The 19,344-nt window shown below is 56.3% G+C and overlaps 1 protein-coding gene across 3 annotated transcripts; it reads right to left on the bottom strand.

The window, feature by feature from the left end:
• Positions 1 to 232: 232 nt before the first annotated feature.
• On the bottom strand, positions 233 to 16,211 carry COL9A2 (collagen type IX alpha 2 chain). Of its 3 annotated transcripts, none has more exons than XM_081226345.1 (33): positions 16,160 to 16,211; positions 15,489 to 15,890; positions 14,173 to 14,247; positions 12,918 to 12,953; positions 12,772 to 12,834; positions 11,696 to 11,749; positions 11,536 to 11,571; positions 11,420 to 11,443; positions 11,058 to 11,111; positions 10,652 to 10,705; positions 10,484 to 10,531; positions 10,163 to 10,219; positions 10,023 to 10,076; positions 9,631 to 9,684; positions 9,183 to 9,236; positions 9,032 to 9,085; positions 8,858 to 8,911; positions 7,422 to 7,475; positions 6,995 to 7,048; positions 6,732 to 6,785; positions 5,745 to 5,789; positions 5,316 to 5,369; positions 4,649 to 4,702; positions 4,306 to 4,359; positions 4,149 to 4,220; positions 3,846 to 3,881; positions 3,654 to 3,698; positions 3,545 to 3,577; positions 3,209 to 3,355; positions 2,873 to 2,927; positions 2,356 to 2,544; positions 1,511 to 1,588; positions 233 to 1,080 (listed from the first exon to the last, which is right to left on the bottom strand). In XM_081226345.1, exons 2-33 carry the CDS (start codon positions 15,558 to 15,560, stop codon positions 881 to 883), a joined length of 2,067 nt encoding a protein of 688 aa, XP_081082471.1. In that variant the 5' UTR covers positions 15,561 to 15,890; positions 16,160 to 16,211; the 3' UTR covers positions 233 to 880. The 3 variants fall into 3 exon arrangements, with proteins under 3 accessions (XP_081082471.1, XP_081082470.1, XP_081082472.1); XM_081226344.1 differs by lacking the exon at positions 16,160 to 16,211 and having other exon boundaries at positions 15,489 to 15,670; positions 15,798 to 15,876; XM_081226346.1 differs by lacking the exons at positions 14,173 to 14,247; positions 15,489 to 15,890; positions 16,160 to 16,211 and adding an exon at positions 13,647 to 13,910.
• Positions 16,212 to 19,344: the final 3,133 nt, after the last annotated feature.

Raw genomic sequence — 19,344 nt, 5'->3', positions numbered from 1 at the left:
CCCTGGCAAGACATTGGGTGCGCTCTACTGAATAAATGAGGCAAGGCCAAGTCCTTGCCCAGCTGTACAAAGGCTGGGAAGGATCTGCCCAAAGTTAGACAGAGGGTCACCATCCTAACTCTACCTGTAGGTTCATCCCACAGGTGTTCCTCAAATATGCTGTGCCATCCTAATAATTCAGGATGTACCCAGAGGCAGGTACCCCGCCCTACACCCTCCCCTTCTGGAGCCCTTGACCGTCCTGCTCAGGTCGTGGAGGCCCACCCCTAATCCACAAGAAATTAAGCCCAACACTCACATCCTGGTTTGTACCCAAGTCAGGGGCTTTTATTTACAGAAAGGCCTGGGTAGATCTAGCGGTTTGGTGGGAGAAGGTGATGCCAGAAAGGGAAGGGAGATGGGTGTTTAAATACTCAGATGGGAGGAAGGCAGGGAGGAAGTAGTGGACTGGCTTAAGGATGGCCACCTCTGGGCAGTCACCCAGTAAGCCCAGGGGGTGAAAATGGAATCAGGAACCAGCAAAGGCATCAGTCCACTTGCCCCAAGGACAAGATGGCCAGTGGAGGATGGTGCAAATTAAGGAGACATTTGTTTTGGTGACATCTGAGCGGTGCTCCGGGAAGGAAAGCCACCCCATCCTCTGGACCGTGCACTCTCCGGTGCCACTTGCCCTGTCTGTTAGCCTCACCTTTTTACTCTGATGTCCTCCCTTCCCTTCCCCCATGTTTTAGAATTTACTTTTCCTCAGGACTCCTGGGTCCCAGTCAAAGGTCCCGGGAAAGCTAGTTTCCTGGGCAGAGGAATGGGATGCATGTCCACCCAGAGGGCACCTAGTCCTTTCCCCCCAGGATGCCCACTGGGCTCTGTCTTGGCCTGATGCTCATGGCCCCTTGATGGATCCAGGCTCTGTGAGGCGTGCAGATGTGTAGGCTGAGGCTCCAAGGCAGGCCGCAGGTTCACAGAAGCCTGGCAGCCCCATGGGGCCTGGCAGGCCAGGTCGGCCTGCCTCTCCTGGGGCCCCTGGGATCCCTCGATCTCCATCTTTGCCGTTGATTGCCTGGCCAGGCCGGCCAGGCAGTCCTGTGAGAGGGAGAAGGTCAAGACATCAAGGCCTACTCCTGTCTCAGCTTTAGAATTCCTGTCTCAGTTTTCAGGTGGGGAAAATGAAGCCAAGGACACCACAGAAAGAAGGGACTCTGCCACAGACACAGGTTCTGATTGTCCTTTCCTCCCAACTCCCAATCAGTGACCCTGGGGAGCATATGCCCCTTCCTTTCCCTCCATGAAGCAGATTTTTGTGCAACCCAGGAAGTCCTCAGAATCCCAGCTGCCCAGTTCTCAGCCAGACCCCACCCAGAGGCTCCTGGGTGCTCCAAAAGTATCAAAAATCGGATGTATGGGACTGAGTTGGCTGAGCATGAGGCCTCCATGGAAGAGACCCAGTTGTCTTTGGGTCATTAATCCCAGAGCCGAGGGACACAACTGCCACTGGGCAGTGCCAAGATCTTACCTGGGATCCCTGGGGGCCCAGGCATCCCGGGATGCCCTCGTCCAACTTCTCCCCTATCACCCTTCTCTCCACGTTTTCCTGCAGAGAAGGAATCAAGCCTTAGTTTTTCAGAATAGGAAAATGCTTTTTTTCTACTTGGCTTGCTACTTAATTTCTATTTCACACACAACAATTATTTGTTTTGTGCTAGTTTATAATAGGGGAAAGTTGGAAATGACTGCAGAACTGATTAAATAAAGGCAAGTCCAAAGGATGGAAGACTATAAAGCTGATAAAGTTCTTTACAGGAGAGTGTCTAATAATAACAATAGTTGGCATTTACTCTGTGCCAACTCTATGTAAGTTACCTATAAGTGTAATCTTCATGACAACTATGAGGTTCTTGCTATTAATATCCCCATTTTACAGATGATAAATCTAAGGCCCAGGAAGATAAACAGGTAACTTGTTCAGGAGCCACAATGAGAAAGTGGTAGAGTCTGGACTCACACCTGTCTTGTGACTCGAGCTTGCCTTTAGTATTTTGTTAATCTGCCTCCCCACTTTTAGAGACGTGGAAGGAGGTTTATGGAGTACCACTAAGTAAATTTAGAACAAACAAAACCCCCCAAAAACCCTATCTGTAAAACAGTACATTCATTTCTATCAATTTGCTACTGAAAAAGCAAGCCCAGGAGTCACATGTGGGAGAAATGGGTGAAAGTGTCTATACCTCATGCTGGGAAGGGGAATGACGAAAGATAAAACAGGAGGCAGGCCAATCAACTCAGTAACTGAGACCCCCCCCCCCAGGGGCTGGTCTTGGCCAAACCCCCATCCCCTGGCCACCACAGAATAGCACTCACCCTTGGGCCCGGTGTTGCCAATCTGACCCACGGCTCCCACGATGCCAGGAATGCCCCGAGGGCCAGGGTGCCCAATGGGTCCCTGTTTGCCTGGGTACCCAGGAGGCCCAGGGGGTCCTGGGAGACCCATCATCCCGGTCGCACCCAGAGCCTCCCGCTTGGCACTCACAGCCATCTCTGCCAGTTGCTCTGGAGGGAGGGAGGGAGACAGAGAAGTCTGTTAGATGGGTGTCAGCTCAGTAAAACTGGGGAAGGCAGAGCATCCTGGCCCCTGGCCCCTGGTCCCTACGTGTGCACACAGAACAGCCTGGGGGTTAACCTCCACCTTCCTCAGGCTGTTGTACGGATGTCAAAGGTCCTGAGAGGGCAGGGATGTAGGTAAGGTCCCCAGCCCCTTGGACGCAGAGCTGGAATGGCCGCCCCTGACTCCAGACTCTCCAGCAAGGCCACTTCAAGAGGCTCCTGAAGGATGGCGATGCCCTGACTTGTGAGGAGTTGTTGCCCCCCGGCCCCTCACCTTGCAGCATCTTCAGCACCACATCCTCGATGTGCTGGTCACTGGCATCTCGACCCTGAAAGCAGAGGAGGTCTTTCAGGAAGAAGCCCCTGGCTGCCAGGGCTGACCGCTCCAGCGCGATGACCCCCTCCTGTTCCCATTTTCTCACCTGAAGTAGTTTCAGCATCTGACTGAAATCCCTCCTGCACCCACACCCATCCTCTCTGACCCTGAGGTTTGGAACCAGCCTCAGGGAAGCCAGCTTCCTCTGGTAATTCCCAGCCTTTGGGGCGATAAACAGCAACCCAAAGAGATGGCCTTCCAAAGAGACTCCTCCTCCCCCGGAGGCCAACTTACCGCCACGCCCTGCCTCCCGGGCTGTCCGGGCAAGCCTCGGTTTCCAGCCAGTCCTCGAGGGCCCGGGAGCCCGGGGTAGCCCTGCACCCCCGGGGCGCCTGCATCCCCGCTGGGGCCCGGATAGCCGGCTTCTCCGCGGACTCCTTGCTGCCGAGAGGGGTCGGGGCAGAGCTGGGGTCAGAGGACGCACGCGCTGTGGGCAGTGGGGGTCGGGGTCGGGGAAGGATGGGATTGGGGGGAGGGAAGCCTGGGGAGCCGCGGTCCTGGTCCCCAGCGGCGCCGAGGGAAGGGGGTGGCGGGAGAGGGGGAAGGTGGTGTCGCGGCTGCAGGACTCACCTGTCCCTTGGGCCCCGGCTCGCCAGACTCGCCCTGCAAGCACAAGGAAGCGCAGTCACGAGGCGGTGGGGTCCCAGGGCCCGCCCGCCGCCCCCCGCAGCCGGCTCACCTTCTCGCCTTTCTCTCCTGGGAGGCCAGCCACTCCCGGGTCGCCCTGCAGATTGAGACCGAGTCAGACCGCGGTGGCCCCCCGTGGCGTGGGAGCAGGGGCGGGGCGGCTGTGCTGGCCTGTGACACCCGCGTCCCCCGCCCCGAGGCGGGATGCCCAGACGGCGGGGGAAGGGGACATGCTGGCACTCACCACTCCGCCGCGGGGTCCGGTCTTCCCTGGGGAGCCCTGGAGAAAGCGGGGAGTCCGGGGCTTGGTGAGCTCGGGTCCAGGGGAGGCTGGGTCCACAGGGTCCCTCCAACCCCGGCTCCTGGCCACACTCCCCTCTGCAGCTCCGCCTCGCACCGCCCCGCAACCCCGGGGTCCCTTGGGACCCACAGGTAGTACTTTTTCCACGAAGATTTGCGGTGCTCAAGGATCTCACTGCCCTCCACCGACTCCTCCCCCAGAGTCTTAAGGCGTCTTTCCCTGGTATTTTCCAGCCCCATTTGGTACCTTGTCTCCCTTGATGCCTGGCAAGCCTTGGGGCCCTGGAATTCCGGGGGGACCCTGTTCCCCCTTGGGGCCCTGAGGAGAAAAGAAACCAGAGGAATAAGTCAGATGAGGTGCCTAGACATGCTCCCCATGCCCATCTCAGCCACCCTGCACTTACCTGTCGGCCTTGAGGGCCTGGCTGTCCCACTGGCCCCCTCTCACCGTGGTCACCCTGAAATGGAAAGTGAAGGTCACATCCCGGCTATCAGCAGTGGCAGCCTCTTCCTGCCAGATCCCAGACGCTGCGTGGTCAGGGTGCCCTCCATTCCTGCTGTCACCACCGTGGAGGTCCTTGGCTCCACTTCAGACCAGCAAACTGAGGCCCTGACTCGGAGGCCTCATGCAGGCTGGGCAGGACTGGGCAGGTACTGGAGGAGCCTTGAGAGGACCCAGATCCTGGGTCCAGCAGTGCCAGCTGCTGCAGAGGCCCCCAGGGAGGGGCCACTCTGCCAGGCACTTACCTTCTGCCCCATGATGCCCTGGGGACCAATTTCTCCTCGAGGCCCTGGCTCTCCCTGGGGGACAGAGAAATCAGAGGTGAGCAATAGCCTGGAGGATCCCTCCCTTCCACACCTGGCCAGCCCCTTCCCACCCTTGGGGCTCAGCTAATTTGCTTCATCAGGAAGACTTCCTTCACTTCCTCTTCTTCCGGTCCCTGTACTTTTCCTTCATAGGACCCTATACAGTTGTAGTCATCATGCGATCATTTATTTAATTTAATGTCTGTCTCTCCCACGAAACTGTAAGCTCCATGTGCGTAGGAGACTGTCTATCTCAGCGTCTAGTGGGTTGCAGATATTTGGTGAATGTTTATGGAATGAATGAATGAATGACTTCCTGCTGGATTCTCAGCCCCAGTCAGTTGGGCCATCTGGAGAGGTCCTACCCCAGGACAGAAGCAGCTCCCACCCTCTCTGCATTGTACACAGGGAAACCGGGGCCCAGAGAGAGGAGGGCTTCCCTGCGTCAGTGGCAGAGCCTCGACTGGCACCGAGGGCACCCCTAGGCTAGGGCTCCACCTCACAGTCTCATTCAGGCCCCATACAATGCGTGCAGGGTCCTCAGGCCTGGGGGAGCGGGGGAAGGGAGCAAAGCAAGAGGCCTTGTGTCAGAAGAGGGGACACTCACCTCCTTCCCGGGGGAACCAGAGACTCCTGGGAAGCCTTGCCGGCCTGGCTCACCCTGCAGGAAAACAGAGTTCTGAGGTCAGTCTGTGTAGCCCAGTCAGGCCCTTGGCCTCGGAGAAGCCCAGGGAACCTTAAAAAGACTCTGGAACCAAATGAGCTGGGGAGAGGAGAGGGTTCTTGGTGAGGTCCTCTGGACTCCACTGATCTTCCTGTTTCTCATCTAGATATGCAGCCATGCCATCCTGTCTCCTCTAGCCAGGATGAGGGTGGGAGGGAGGTGACAGGAGGCAGGTGGTTAGGCCCAAGGGACTTGTGTCCCGGCCAAGTCTCTGAGCTTGGGCTGAGGACTGGGCTTGCAGTCTTTAAGCCACGTCCCTGGTCCCTGCCCCCAGGCTCGCTTGCTCAGATGAAGCCAACTCTGCCCTCTTACCTTGTCTCCAGGGCCTCCTTTTGTCCCAGGCTGGCCGGGCACACCCTGTAGAAGGAAGCTGATGTCAGTTTCTCCCCTGGCAGGGGGAGCTCTGTGCACCTACTGCTTTGCCTCCCGGATTCCTCCCCTGCCTTATGGAAGCTGAACAGCAGAAGGCCCAGCCATGAACTTGACTGTGCCTAGCCGCGAATCCCTGGTGAGAGAGGCGGTGGGTACAGAAAGGCCTGCCTACAAGTGCCTGTGGCCCATGGGGAGAAGAGGGCCACATGTGAGTGCACACAGGAACACAGTCTACACGTGGACATGTTAGCAGGCCTCGGCCTCAGTACCCCTGGCAGGGAGGGATGCGGGTTCCCAGAAGGTGTGGGATGGAGGTGGGCCTGACGGTGAGAAGGCACAGAGAGATGGGAAGGGCATTCCAAGCAGAGGGACGAGTAAAGGCTTGAATGTGTGGAGGCAGAAAAGCCAAGGCCATGTTGAGAAGGGAGAGGATGAAGAGAGGCAGTGGCTGATGAGGCAGGGGGTAGGCTGGGCTCAGATCATGGTGGTCCTTAGATGCTAAGATGAGCTGAGGACGAGGAGTGTAGCTGTCCTGTTCGTAACTTTCCCTGCCACGTACTGTACCTCAGTAACTCTATTGAATGACTGGACAGAATGGCTTTCCTGGAGGCAGCAGTGGCGGGGGAGCATGGAAGGTGTTTAGCAGAGAAATGGTCAGATTCCACTTAGCCAACATGGACGGTTGGAATGGTCAAAGGGAAGGCCGGAGCAACTGTCCGAATGACGAAGCCTAAGCCAGGCCAGACTTGGTGAGGAGGCCTGAGCTGGGTGGGGACAAGGACTAGAGCACGAGCCCTGGGTGTGTGACTTCCATCTCATCAGCCACTCACGCCACCTTGGGGAGGTGGGCCACAGAGTGCCTGGCCTCCTGGAGGAGGATAAGCAACTTGCAGTGTGGCAGCCCCCATGGCTCCGCCCCATACTCACCACTAGGCCCTGGTGGCCCGGGTTTCCTGGCCGCCCCACCTGTCCTGCACTGCCCTGCAAGAGACAGAACCAGAGACACAGATGAGTCTCCCACCCGAGTGGAGGCAGGAAACTGAGGCCCCGAGGCAACCAGGAATGTGTCCGTGACATGTGTGAGGATCCCAGGCTCCTAGGCCTCCAGGCTCAGTGTGATGGGACTCAGAGCCTCAGCTGGAAAGGGCCCTAACCCTTGCCCCAATCCCACCAGCCGTCCCCACTCCTACCTTCGTGCCAGGTGTGCCTGGGGTCCCGTCCTTGCCGTCAATGCCTGGTGGGCCCTGCTCAGGAGGAAAGTTGAAGGGACACTCACAGTGGGGAGGTGCCTAGGGTCAGGCCACCCACCTGTGTCCCTGTGTGTAGGAAGTGAGTCAGGTCACCTTGGGAAGCCCCACCAGCCAATTGGGGGTGGGAGAGTGGAAGTGGGAAGGGATTTCGTGGAATGGACCACAGTCCTTCCCTTGTGTGGGTGATGAGTGTCCCAGGACCTCTCCTACATCACCACCCTATTTACAGGTGAAAAAACTAAGGCGCAGAAAGAGGGTATTTCCCGAGGTGACAGCCCACCGGCAACAGAGTTTAGTCTAGAATCCCAGGCTCCTCCTCCTCTGGGGGCTTGGAGAGCTGCCTGGACCCCGCCCTCTGTCCACTTACGGTTGCTCCCTTCGGGCCTGTTATTCCCTGGGGTCCTCGGATACCTTGGCTTCCCTGCAAAGTAGACAGAGATCAGATCACCTGCAGGAGGCTGAACTCCTGTCTGGCTGTTCAGAGAAGGGAACAGCTGAGAACAGTGGCCTCCGGGTCCCAGGGTCCCTGTGGCACAGGCCATGCTGTGCAGGGGCTGGAGGAGAGGGGCCTAGTTGTGTGAGTTTGCCCTGGACCTAGCGGGAGGGAGTAGAGGTCAGCACCAAGCAGGCTGGGCTGGAGCAGGACAGGGGAGGAGCCCGCGCTCCTGAGACCCACCAAGGCCCTGAGTGACACTGATGTGAAGAAACACAACAGCTAAAGACAATGTGTGGACTGGGTTTGGGTCTTGATTTGAACAAGAACCCTGAAAAGACATGTTTGAGATCACTGGGAAAAATTGACTACAAGCTGATGATTAGATGATGTTCAGGAATAATTGATAATTTTGTTGGTGTGATAATGATATGGTGGTTATGTGAGGAAAGGGCCTCATGTGTAAGAGATACATTCAGAAGTGGGTAACGACGTAATGTTAAGAATTTGCTTGAAAATATCAGAGCAAAGCAATGAAGTGAAGGAAAGAAAGGAAGAAGAGGATGGACGAAGTGAGAGTGGTAAAAGGTTAATTTGGGGAGGTAGGTACATAAGCGATCACTATATTATTCTCCCTACTTTTGCGTTTGTTAAAAAACTTGCACAATAAAAAACTAACAAAAAGGGGCTTCCCTGGTGGCGCAGTGGTTGAGAGTCCTCCTGCCGATGCAGAGGACACGGGTTCGTGCCCCGGTCCGGGAAGATCCCACATGCCGCGGAGCGGCTGGGCCCGTGAGCCATGGCTGCTGAGCCTGTGCGTCCGGAGCCTGTGCTCCGCAACGGGAGAGGCCACAACAGTGAGAGGCCCGCGTACCGCAAAAAAAAAAAAAAAAAAAAAAAAAAAAAAAACTAACAAAAAGAAAAACAACCCTAACTTTACTTTCTGCTCAATTTTTCTGTAAACTCAGAACTGCTCAAAAGAGATAGTCTTTTACTTTTAAAAAAAAGAGAGAGTTAAGAGAACTGGGATCTGGACCAAATCCCATTAGCCCCATGACTGATTCCCTGGAATTTCATTGTCTGGCCCCAGTGACCGTGGGACTGCATTACACGGTTCTCCCAAAGTCTGAATTTGATCAGCAACAGGCTGAGCTTGGAGGAGGGGGCTGCTGGGGCTGGCTGGGCTCGGGGCACAGACGTTCCTCCCTCACATCAGTCACCCACATGCACAGACACACAGAATAACGTATGCACACACACACACACACACACACACACACGTTTGTGCATACACGTGAGCCTTGGGTGGAGCTGAGTCCACCCGTTTCTCCCCAGGGGCTGTGACTGGACAGGGGTGCCTGAGGACTCACCACATCACCCTTCTCCCCAGCTCGGCCTGGTGGCCCCTGAGGACCTTCCTCACCCTGGCAAGAAGGACAAACAGAAATGCAAGTTATGAGGGCTCAGGGGGAGCCGCAGCCCTCCGCAGCCCTAGGAGCTGTGTCTGGAGGAGGTGGGTGGGGCGGAAGCAGGAGCAGACTCACTGGTGACCCGGCGGCGCCGATGGAGCCCACCATGCCTTTGTACCCGTGAGGACCCTGGGGAGAGCAGAGGTCACAGGTCAGTCCCGGCTGGACCCCAGAGGCCAGGGGGCTGGTTCCAGCAGCTCTTGCAGGACACCCCAGACCCACTCACCATCTCTCCTTTGGGTCCCGCCATGCCCGGGTAGCCCCTGACGCCCTGGGGACCCTGTCAAGACAGAAGAATGACAGCGATGGCCACTAGAAGGCCCACTTCGTGACACCTTCCCTGACCCCCCCCCCAATTTTCTCAGTGCCTCTCTGAGGCAGGCACGGAGTCCCCATCACGGATGGTCACTCATGCTCGGAGATGGGAGAGACTCGCCAGCGTCACTCAAAAGGGACAGTGCAGAAGCTGGGCCTCAGGTGAGTCTTCTGGCTGACAGCCTTGGTTCCTGTCCCCCAGTCTCTCACAGTCAGCCTCAGCCTCCCTCCGCCCGCACCCAGAGACACACCAGCTGGACACAGGTGTCTCTTTCACAAGTTAGAGCCCAGAGCAGGAGAATGACTCCACTAAGGTCTCCCAGGAGAGGTGAGGAGGGCCCTTGGAAAATGTTCCTTACCGGCGGTCCAGGGATGCCTTGCTCTCCGGAGGCACCCACATCTCCCTTGGGACCCTAAGGGGCAGGAAAGAGCAGTCAGATAGGCAGACAGATCGAGAGACAAACATACAGACAACCAAAGACACCATACTCTTCCCAGCAAAAGCAGACAGGAAGCCCTCCTAGAAACCATATGGTCCCATGTGACAGACGGATGGGGAAATGGAAGCACAGAAAGGAGAACGGACTTGCCCAGGGACACATTGACCTAGAATCTAGGCCTCTTGCCTCCCAGCTCAAGGCTTTATCCCCAGAGCCCCACAGGGGAAGGGGAAGGGAGAAGGATGGGAGGCGGGCTCCTGTAGGCCCCTCTCCGCACACACCCTCCCAGGGCCCTCAGCCCTCACACTCACGGGCTTTCCCTGGCGGCCGGAATCTCCCAGAAGCCCGCGCTTGCCAGGATGCCCCTGCAGGGAAGGAGAGAGCTCAGAGTAGGTCCCCTCCCCACCCCGTCCCCCAACCCCGTCCCCCAAGACTTGGGCCAGGAGCTCACCTTCACTCCCTGCAGCCCCGGGGGCCCTTTCGCGCCCGCTGGACAGTTCGTTGGACACTGGAAAGGAAATCCCGCAGGGCTCTGTGGTCACTGGCCAGTCCCAGGCCAACTGGGCAGTGCTTCCCCATCTTGCCAGCTCCGATCCCCCCTCCCACCGCACCTGGCTGCACCTCTCAGCTGCAGCCCCTCCCCATCTCCCTCTGACCCTACCTCCTGAAGGAACCTATCTCCTTGCCCGCCCCTCTCAAGATGACCCGCCCCTTCCCCGGATTAGCCCCGCCCCAGCCCCCTCCCCGTCCCCTCCCCCACCCCGCCTCTCACCAGGAAGTCCGCGCTGCCTTCCAGACCCTGAATGGTTCCTGGGCGGCCCTGAGAAAAGATGTATGGAGACGGAGCCTGAAGCAAACTGTCCCCACCCCAGGCTTGCGCCAAGGACTCTTGTCCTTCCCCAGCTACACACTGCCATGTGGGAGGTCTGAGGACACTTACCGGTTTCCCAGGGGGCCCCGGGGGCCCTGCTGGTCCCTCTGGTCCAGGATCCCCCTGGAAGCAAGAAGGGCCCAAATCATACCCTTGTCCAGTCCTGCCTAGGTCACCCCTGCCCCCTCCTCCAGTTCCTGCCACTGCACTGTCCACCCTGCCCTCCAGGTCACCTCCTGAGATCTGGGCTCTTGGGGAGATCAAGGCCTGATCTTCGGGGGGATGGCCCCAGCCCTTGGCCTCCCTGGAAGACCTACCACAGGGTGGGCTCAGCAGGAGGGGTTTCTGCCCCAGAACTGCGGGAGCTCCCTGGTGGCCAGAGGCAGACTCAGGAAATCCTGGAGAGATACTCAGCTTGCCAGCTTGAAGGCAGAGGGCAGGAGGCAGAGTGAGCAGAGGGGTAGCTGGGGCTCACCTTGGGGCCCGTGATTCCCATCTCACCAGGGAGGCCAACAGGTCCAGCTGGTCCCTAGGGACAGAGACATCAGTGGCTGGGATACCTCAGAGGGTCAGCCCAGTCCTGGCACAGAGGGACCCAGGACCCTCTTCCCCACTTTCACTTTGCAACCAACACCAGAGACGCTGACAGATTAGGGCTTTAAGGGACAGAGAATCTCAGAGCCAGTGGATACGCCCAGAGTTCTCTGACAAGTCTGCCCATTTCCAACACCATCGCGGCACGCTGGCCCCTCCCCATGCGGGTCAGTCCCCTGGAAGCCCTCTGTACCCTCCTTCCCAGAGAGTCCCAGGGACTCCGCCCCACCCCTGCAGACTTACAGGAGGTCCGGCGAAGCCAGGGCCCTGGAAGAGAAGAAAAGACTAGGTTCATGGCTCCTTTTACAAGTCCCCCTACCCACAAAGGGTCCTTTAAAGCCCTTGCCAGTTATACTCACCGGCAGGCCGGGGGGACCTGGGAGCCCAGGCTGGCCCTGCAAGAGCAATGGGAGAGGCTCAGAGGCTGGAGTCTCCTGGGTCCCTGCTCCTGTCTGCCGAAGCCCCTCCCAAACTCTGGCGCTAGATTTCCCGTGCTGAGGTCCCCAGCAGGCTACTTACCTTGACTCCAGGGATCCCCATGGGACCAGGCTCCCCCTTGGCTCCAGTCAGACCCTGGCGAAGAAAGATAAGGTACATCCGTGAGGGGCGAACCGGCTCCCTGACCCGCGGGGCAGGGCGGGTCCAGAGGTCTCTCCTGGGTGGGCCCAGGCTGCCTTTCACCACACTCCATGAAGGCCTAAGGGCGTCAACACCTCACTTTCCCTTCCCCCAGTCCCCACCATAGTCCTTGACGATTATTGTCTTTTGAAAGATGAGAAACCAAGGCCCAAAGATTTGTCAGCCCAGACCTCATGCCTCCAGTCTAGGAGTCTAGAAAACCTAGACAGACATAGGTCTGGATTAGCCATTTTCTTGATGTCTGCCCTTGGCAACTTTTTCTGAGCCTTAGTTTTCTCATCTGCAAAATGAATTAATAATCATGCTTGCTTCTCTGGGTGGCTATGAAAACCGATGTGGAAGGCAATATATTTTGTAATCTTTGCAGGGTGTGGACGAGTTGGAACGGCCCTGGTGGCTGGTCACAGCCCTAATGGGCACCTCTTGCACCAGCAGGGCAAAGGCAATGCATGGGGGCCTCTTCTTCCTCCCATCTTTCAGTGACTGACTCAAATGTATGCCCCAAAAACAAGACTTCCCATTGCCCCTGGCTGTGTCCAGGAGCCTGTGACCTTGGGGTCCCCGGGAACTCTGTGGTATCAACCAAATAATGTTTCTCTCCTGAGTGGTGCCTGGGGCTGGGACGGGTGGAGTGGGGAGGGAAAAAGGAGAGGAAGGGAGAGGGAGCATAAAGACAGCTCTGCCCAGAGTATTCAGTTTGATACTTGGGGGCCAGAAATGTGAGACTAAATTCTGCTGATGAGCAGAACCCCTCTCTGGACCCCCATTTGCTTGTGATTCAATGCTCCTGGGGTGGGTGTGAGGTCAAAATCTCATATGAAGGTGAGGGGGGCTCACAGCTGTAGAGTCTCCATCTTGCTCCGAATAGCAGATCAGGGAAGATGCCAGAATTGGGTTCTGGAAGTCAGTGGGTGGAGCCCTAACCTGCTCTACCTAACGCTCAGGTAGGTACTCACGTCAATCCCGGGCTTGCCGTCTGGCCCATCTGGCCCCGCTTTGCCAGGCTCTCCCTTAGGTCCCTGAAAACAGAAGTGGAGCAAACATTAGACACAGGAGGGCAAGACCTGGAAGGGTCAGAGGTCAAGGAGGAAAAAGCACTCACCGGAGGGCCAGCTTTCCCAGGGGGCCCCTTGTCACCCTGTAAGATACAAGTTGTTGAGACAGCACACTATGGCTCGTGCTCCCCCAGATGGGCACACAAGCCCTGGCTGGCCCGTCCCACATGCTCCTCTCCTCACTCTCCTCTCTTCTGTCCTGGGTCCTCTCAAGCCTTGTGCTTTTTAGGAAAATAGCTCCCTTTCCCTCAAGAAAACCATAGGTGGATTGACACCAATCCCAGGCAGGCTGGAGAGGGTGATAACAGCATGCGAGTGGGTTCTAGTCATGCCAGTGTTGGTAAGGGGCCAGTTAGGAGACCTGCGAACAGGGTTGTTGGCTCCAAGTTACCTCGGAGAGCAGGTGCCTCTTGGATTTGAGCAAGTGTGGGGAGAAACGTGGGGTTTTTAGGAAAACATGAAGGGGAGGTAAGCGAAGGGGGCAGTGGCGGCCTTCTGGGTTAGGGTCAGGAAAACGAGATGGGGCAAGGGCAAGGACCAAGGGGACAGATTCAGTCTGTCACCAAGGCAAGAAAGACCTCCTTCCCCTGTGACAAAGGATCCTTGGTGGAGGACAGACATGGGCTGTGGAATCACATTCAGCCCCAGAGAAGCTTCCAGGCATTTCAGAGCCTGTGGCGGCCAGAGAGCCTGGCAGGGACCCTGCGCCCTGTGTTTGGAGGGTAGGGCACCAGGTTGAATAGAAGGCTGTCGAGATGGGTAAACATGGGGCTGACCTCCTGGGGGAGCATCCAGAATGTGGTATTTAACCCTCACTGTGGTAGGGAGAGCAGGGAACGAGACCAGCTGGTTCTAAATCGGGGAGAAAAATGCAAAGAGAAGAGACCGGAGTCTGGCCCTAGCTGGTCAGCGGTCTGGCCGAGGCTCCCAAGCTACCCTGAAGAAGCATCCAGACGTGCCAGAGGGCAGGGCGAGGAGGCAGGGTGTCTCCCACCCCAAAAAAGAAGGGAGGAGGGGGCGAGGGATAAGGAATCGCTGTGAGCTGTGGCGGGCAGACCGAACAGCAGCTCCTTGTCCGCCGGCGGCTATGAGGGGCTCTTCCTCTCGAGGCTGGTTTGAGGTTTTTGTAGAACAAACGGTCTCCTTGTGGTGCAGGCTGGCGCCGCCTACTGGCAACAGGGGGCACTGCATCTCCAGGCGTCAACCTCACTGCCCCGCCCCCCGCCCCCCACTCCCAGGGCTCACAAAGTTCCCCTTTGTCCGCCGCCTCTCTCCCCATCCCGTCCCAAGTTAGAGACTCACGTCGATTCCGTCGGATCCAGGCACTCCCGGTGGCCCCGGCGGGCCCGGGGGCCCCCGCTCTCCTGGTGGACCTCTCTGAAAACACATACAGGGGTGCAGCCCTCAGATAGTGCAGGGAACTGGGCATCCAGGAGTGTACCCCACCCTGAGGAAAGGGCGCTCCTCAGGGAGCCGCGAACTCCCCGTTTATTGAAAACCCACTGTGTACCAGATATTGTGTACCATTACATATATTATCTTCTTGAATGCTTAGAACTGTGAGGCCGAAACTAACAAGCCCCAGTTCGCAGTTGAGGAAACAGGCTCAGAAAGATGAAGGGGTCCGTGATCACCGGAAGTAAGCGGTGGAGCCAGAATTCCGTCCTAGGTCTGCCCACCTCCTTCCACTGTACCATGTTGCCCTTGCGCTGTCGTGGGTGGGAACAGATGTAGATGCTGATGGCTCAAATAAATAACCGATGGTAAGGAAGATGGTGCCTAGAGACGCTCGCTCCTCAATGGACGGTTGCTCGCATTATTTTTAGGTGAACAACAGATACTGAAGGTGAGTAGGTACCCCTTCCTCTCCCCCCGGTGCGGATAAAGTCCGACGGGACAGCTGGGGAGGCGCAGAGAGACGGGGCGTGAGGGGACCCAGGGAAAGGAAGCCTGTTCTCTCCTACTCAGAGCACCCCTCTCGCAGCACCGCTCCTCCGTCCTCCCTTAGGTGGCTCTCTTACGGGGCCACCCCCGACTCGGGTGGGGGTCCCCCGCCTGCCAGGTGCCCGCGCCCTCCCCAGGCCGAGAAGTGCCAGGCTGGCGCCCGGGCCCTGCCCCTCCGCGCCCGCGTCCCGTTAGGCCCCCTCCCCCCAGCCGGCCCTCGAAAGTGAGACGCGAGCGCGCGAGCCCGGCAGAGAGGCAGCAGCCAGCGAGAGCGGCGTCTGGCTGGAGCCGGCGCCCCCTGGGAGGCGGCGGGGGCGGAGAATCCGGAGCCCCGTGAATGGGCACCATTGTGTCCCCCGGCACCTGGGCTCTCCGGGCTGCCAGGACCCGGCGCCAGCTCTCGCCGCACGCTGCCCGTCCCAGGCAGGGCCGAGCATCTCGGGACAGGGTCCCTCTGGCTCCCCGGCTCCTCCAGCTCCTTTCACTGTGCCGAGACGCCCCCCGTTTGTGCCCCTCCTAAGGGGACGTGCGCCGCGGGACTGTCCGAAGCTGCCCGTCGCGCTAGGGAGTGTCAGCAGAGGGTGGGGGTCAGGCAGAGGGAGCCCTTGACTAGACCGCAGGATCCTGAACCCCGGACCCAGACCCCGCACTCCGGACCCCGGCGCGGGACTTACGATTTGCGCCAGGGCGAGCCCGAGCACCTGCAGGAGAACCAGGAGGCTGCGGCGGGCGGCCGCAGGGGCCATGGCGGGCGGCGGACTCGAGGAGGCTGGGTGCCGGCTCCACGCACGCACCGACCGCTGAGGCTCCCGGCGCGGCCGCGCTAGCTGCTCTCGGACTGGGCGGGTCCGGCCTCCTGAATATGCGGCGGGGCGGGGCGGGGGGCCCGCGGGGGTCTGTCACCTGAGAGGACCCGGGGAGGGAGGCCGGCGCCCTCGGCCCAGCTCCGCCCCGCTCGGATGCCTCCAGCCGCCAGCGCCCACCCTCCATCCTCGCCTCGGGCTTCCCCGAGGCACCGGCCGGGTAATCCGAAGAGCCGCCGGGGTGCCGGACGGGGACCACGCCTCCGTTTCTCTCTGAGGAAGCAGAGGGCCTTCCCAGGTCCTTGTCCAGCCTGATCTCCAGGACCCAGCCCCTTCCCCCGACCCACAGTCCGCGTCCCATCCCCTGAGCCATGTCTTCGGCCACTTCTGCCTGCGAGCCCCGGCCTGGGTGCTCTCTATGCCAGGGCCCAGGCCCAGGGCGCCTCAGGTTCTGCAGACCTTGGGGCAGGCTCTGCCCCTCCCCACCCACCTCGTCCCTCTCCACATACAATCAATGAGGCCTCTTCCGTATTAAAACATACCAAGACCCTTCCTGGATCAGCCATCCTATGAATACCCACTCCGCCTCCTCCCTCTGGCTTCACTAGCACTTCTAAACTTCCTCATCTTCCTTCACCTCCCTGCTTCTGCCCCTGCTGGAGGTCACCAGTGAGGCTTAACCCCTCTTCAGTCCTCCTGTCATGAAGCTGTTGGCACCTGGGTCTGCCTTGGCCATTCATTCCATCCTTGAAGTCTTCCCTGTCCAGGTGTCCACCATCCAGCCCTTCTTCTATTGCTTTTTCTTCTCTGCAGCTCCCTTAAGCACCAGAGTCTGTGGGATTGGCCAGCTCTCTCCCTCCAAGTGAGCTCCTCCATGATCATGGAAACAACCATCAACTTATTTACCAGAATTTCCAAAACCAACCTGTCAAGTATAGCCTCTCTCCAGAGTTTCTTACCTTCCCTTTCATTCACTTAAGCAATGTTGGTAGAGTGCTTTGGAATCTGACTCTGTCACTGAGTATCACCACAGGACCTAAAACCATATGAAGTCTCAGTTTGCTCATCTGTAAAAAGAAATAATAATAGTCCCTATCTTACAGGGTTTTTGTGAAGGCTGAACGGGATGATGCATATGATGTCCTTACCCTACCTAGCAAGCAGCACATAGTAGGTGCCTGATACATTTCTGCTTTCATTATGATTTATTGAGGACTCTCTGTGTACCAGTCCTGCACCCAATGTGGGGAAGACAACCACAAGCAGGTCAGCTAAAATAGTGAAGGTGAATACTCTCTGGAACCTGGGAAAGTTCAACTCCATTGGGCATGTTGGCAAAGGGCCTTGGGCTTTGAAAGGGGGTCCTGGAGCTGAGTTTGGGAGAAAGGGCTTGAGAGAACTTAATTGCACTGCCTAACAGAGTGAAGAAGAATTTGAAGTTTGTAGGAAGTAAGATGAGAGGAGGAGGAGGTGAGAGAGGGCTGATGGGCACTGCCTGGGTGAGCGGAAATATTTGTAAAGGACGTCTAAGAAATAGGATGTCCAAAGTTGTTGGTTTTATGTTGTTTATTTCTTCCTCTCTTTGTAGACTAAACACACAAAAGCCTCTGAGGAGTAAGTGTTGTTTTTTTGTGTGTGTCTGGAGACTGTGAAAAGGGGATGAGCTTCACATTTGGACAGCACACATGAGTGTATTCATTGGTTATTGCAGCATAACAAACTAAAAACTGAGTGGCTTAAAACAACCATTTCTTGGATTGGGAATTCAAGAATGGCTCTGCTGATTGGTTCTGACTTGAGGTCTATTATAAGTTTGCAGTCAGATGGTGACTGGAGTTGGGGTCAGCAGGAGGCTTCTTTACTCATGTGTCTGGTGTTTGTACTGGGAAGCCTCCAATAGGCTGGAACAAATGGAATTTCTTGGGCAGCTCTCTCCTTCACCCCTTTGTGAGCTTGCCACAAGTATCTCCCACATGGCAGCTTCAAGGTAGCTGAACTTCTTACACAGCAGCTCAGTGAGAGCAGGACAATACCAGACTAAAGCAGAATTGCCTCCCAGGACCCAGGCTCGGAAGTCACACAGTGTCAACTTCACCACATTCTTTTGGTGCAGGCAATTACAAAGGTTTGCCCAGTTTCAAGGGGAAGGAACAGAGACCCCCAACTCTTGATGGATGAGTATCAATGTCACATTTCAAGAAGAGCATGGGGGCACAAACAAAATGTCAGCCTTCAGGTGAGTACTCCCAGGTATGTTCGCCACCAGCTTTTATGTCCCAAGAGAGGGCCCCCCCACCCCCCCAGGAGACCCTCCAAGACCAGTAGGAAGAAGCAGAGACATGAGGAATGCACATGCATAAAAGAAAGACCGTGTGAAATCACAGCGACAAGGCAGCCACTTGTAAGACAAGGAGAGAGATCTCAGGAGAAACCAACCCTGCCAGCACGTTGATCTTGAACTACCAGCCTCCAGAATTGTGAGAAAATAAACTTCTGTTGTTTAAGCCAACAACAACAAACAACAACCAAAAAAACAAAACAAAACAACCCCCCCCAAAAAAAAGAAGAAGAAGAAGAGCATGGAGGATGGGACATATATTTGTGCAGCCATCTTTGGAAAGTACACCTTAACACATTCGGGCTTATAAACTGAACCAATTCAGTGGAAGCTAAGCTCAAAGCAGGAGCTGATCAAGAGAAATCTTAGAAACAAGACACGGATCAGAGGTTCCAGCCAATCTCATATAGCTGTTAAGAAACAGGGAATAAATGGAGAGTCATATATTCACATTCCTGGATAGGAAGTCTCAACGTTGCAAAGATGTCAACTTAGTCTGTAAATTCCATGCAATCCCAATCAAAATTGGAATGCAGTTTTTATGAAATTTGACAAACTGATTCTAAAGAGAGATTCTAGGAGGGAAATGACACGAAAATAACCAATAAAAATTTTAAAAGCAAATGAGAAACATCTTTCCCCACCAGAGATCAAAACATACTTTATAGCAAGTAGTGTTTTATCGACCCAAGGATAGAAGAGAGAAAGAGAGAAGACACATACACACACTTATCACATATATTTACTCTATGATAAAGGTCTATATATTTAGTTTATGATAAAGGTTAACTTTAAGATCATTGAGGAAAATGTAGATCAGTCAATAAATTTTGAAGCAATTGGATATATATTCAGAAAAAAATGCCAATTTTGTAGTAAGGAAAACTTTCCTGAGCAATAGACAAAACCATGAAAAGATGTTTAAATGTGACTTCATAACACTTTTTAAATGTCTTTTATTTTATTTTATTTAAAAAATTTTTTGGCTGCGTTGGGTCTTCGTTGCTGTGCACGGACTTTCTCTAGTTGCGGCGAGCGGGGGCTACTCTGCCTTGTGGTGAGCCGGCTTCTCATTGCAGTGGCTTCTCTTGCTGCGGAGCATGGACTCTAGGCACGTGGGCTTCAGTAGTTGTGGCACGCGGGCTCATTAGTTGTGACTCACGGGCTATAGAGCACAGGCTCAGTAGTTGTGGCACACAGGCTTAGTTGCTCAGCAGCATGTGGGATCTTCCTGGACCAGGGCTCAAACCCATGTCCGCTGCATTGGCAGGCAGATTCTTAATCACTGCGCCACCAGGGAACCCCCTAAAATGTCTTTATAACAAAAATGTTTAGATAAAATTAAAACATGAGGGCCTCCCTGGTGGCGCAGTGGTTGAGAGTCCGCCT

The sequence above is a fragment of the Mesoplodon bidens genome, assembly GCF_964165515.1.
Source record: "Mesoplodon bidens genome assembly, chromosome: 2".
In the NCBI taxonomy this organism is placed as follows: domain Eukaryota; kingdom Metazoa; phylum Chordata; class Mammalia; order Artiodactyla; family Ziphiidae; genus Mesoplodon; species Mesoplodon bidens.
Note: the sequence above shows the minus strand (reverse complement) of the source record. Positions and strands in the feature narration are given on the sequence as shown.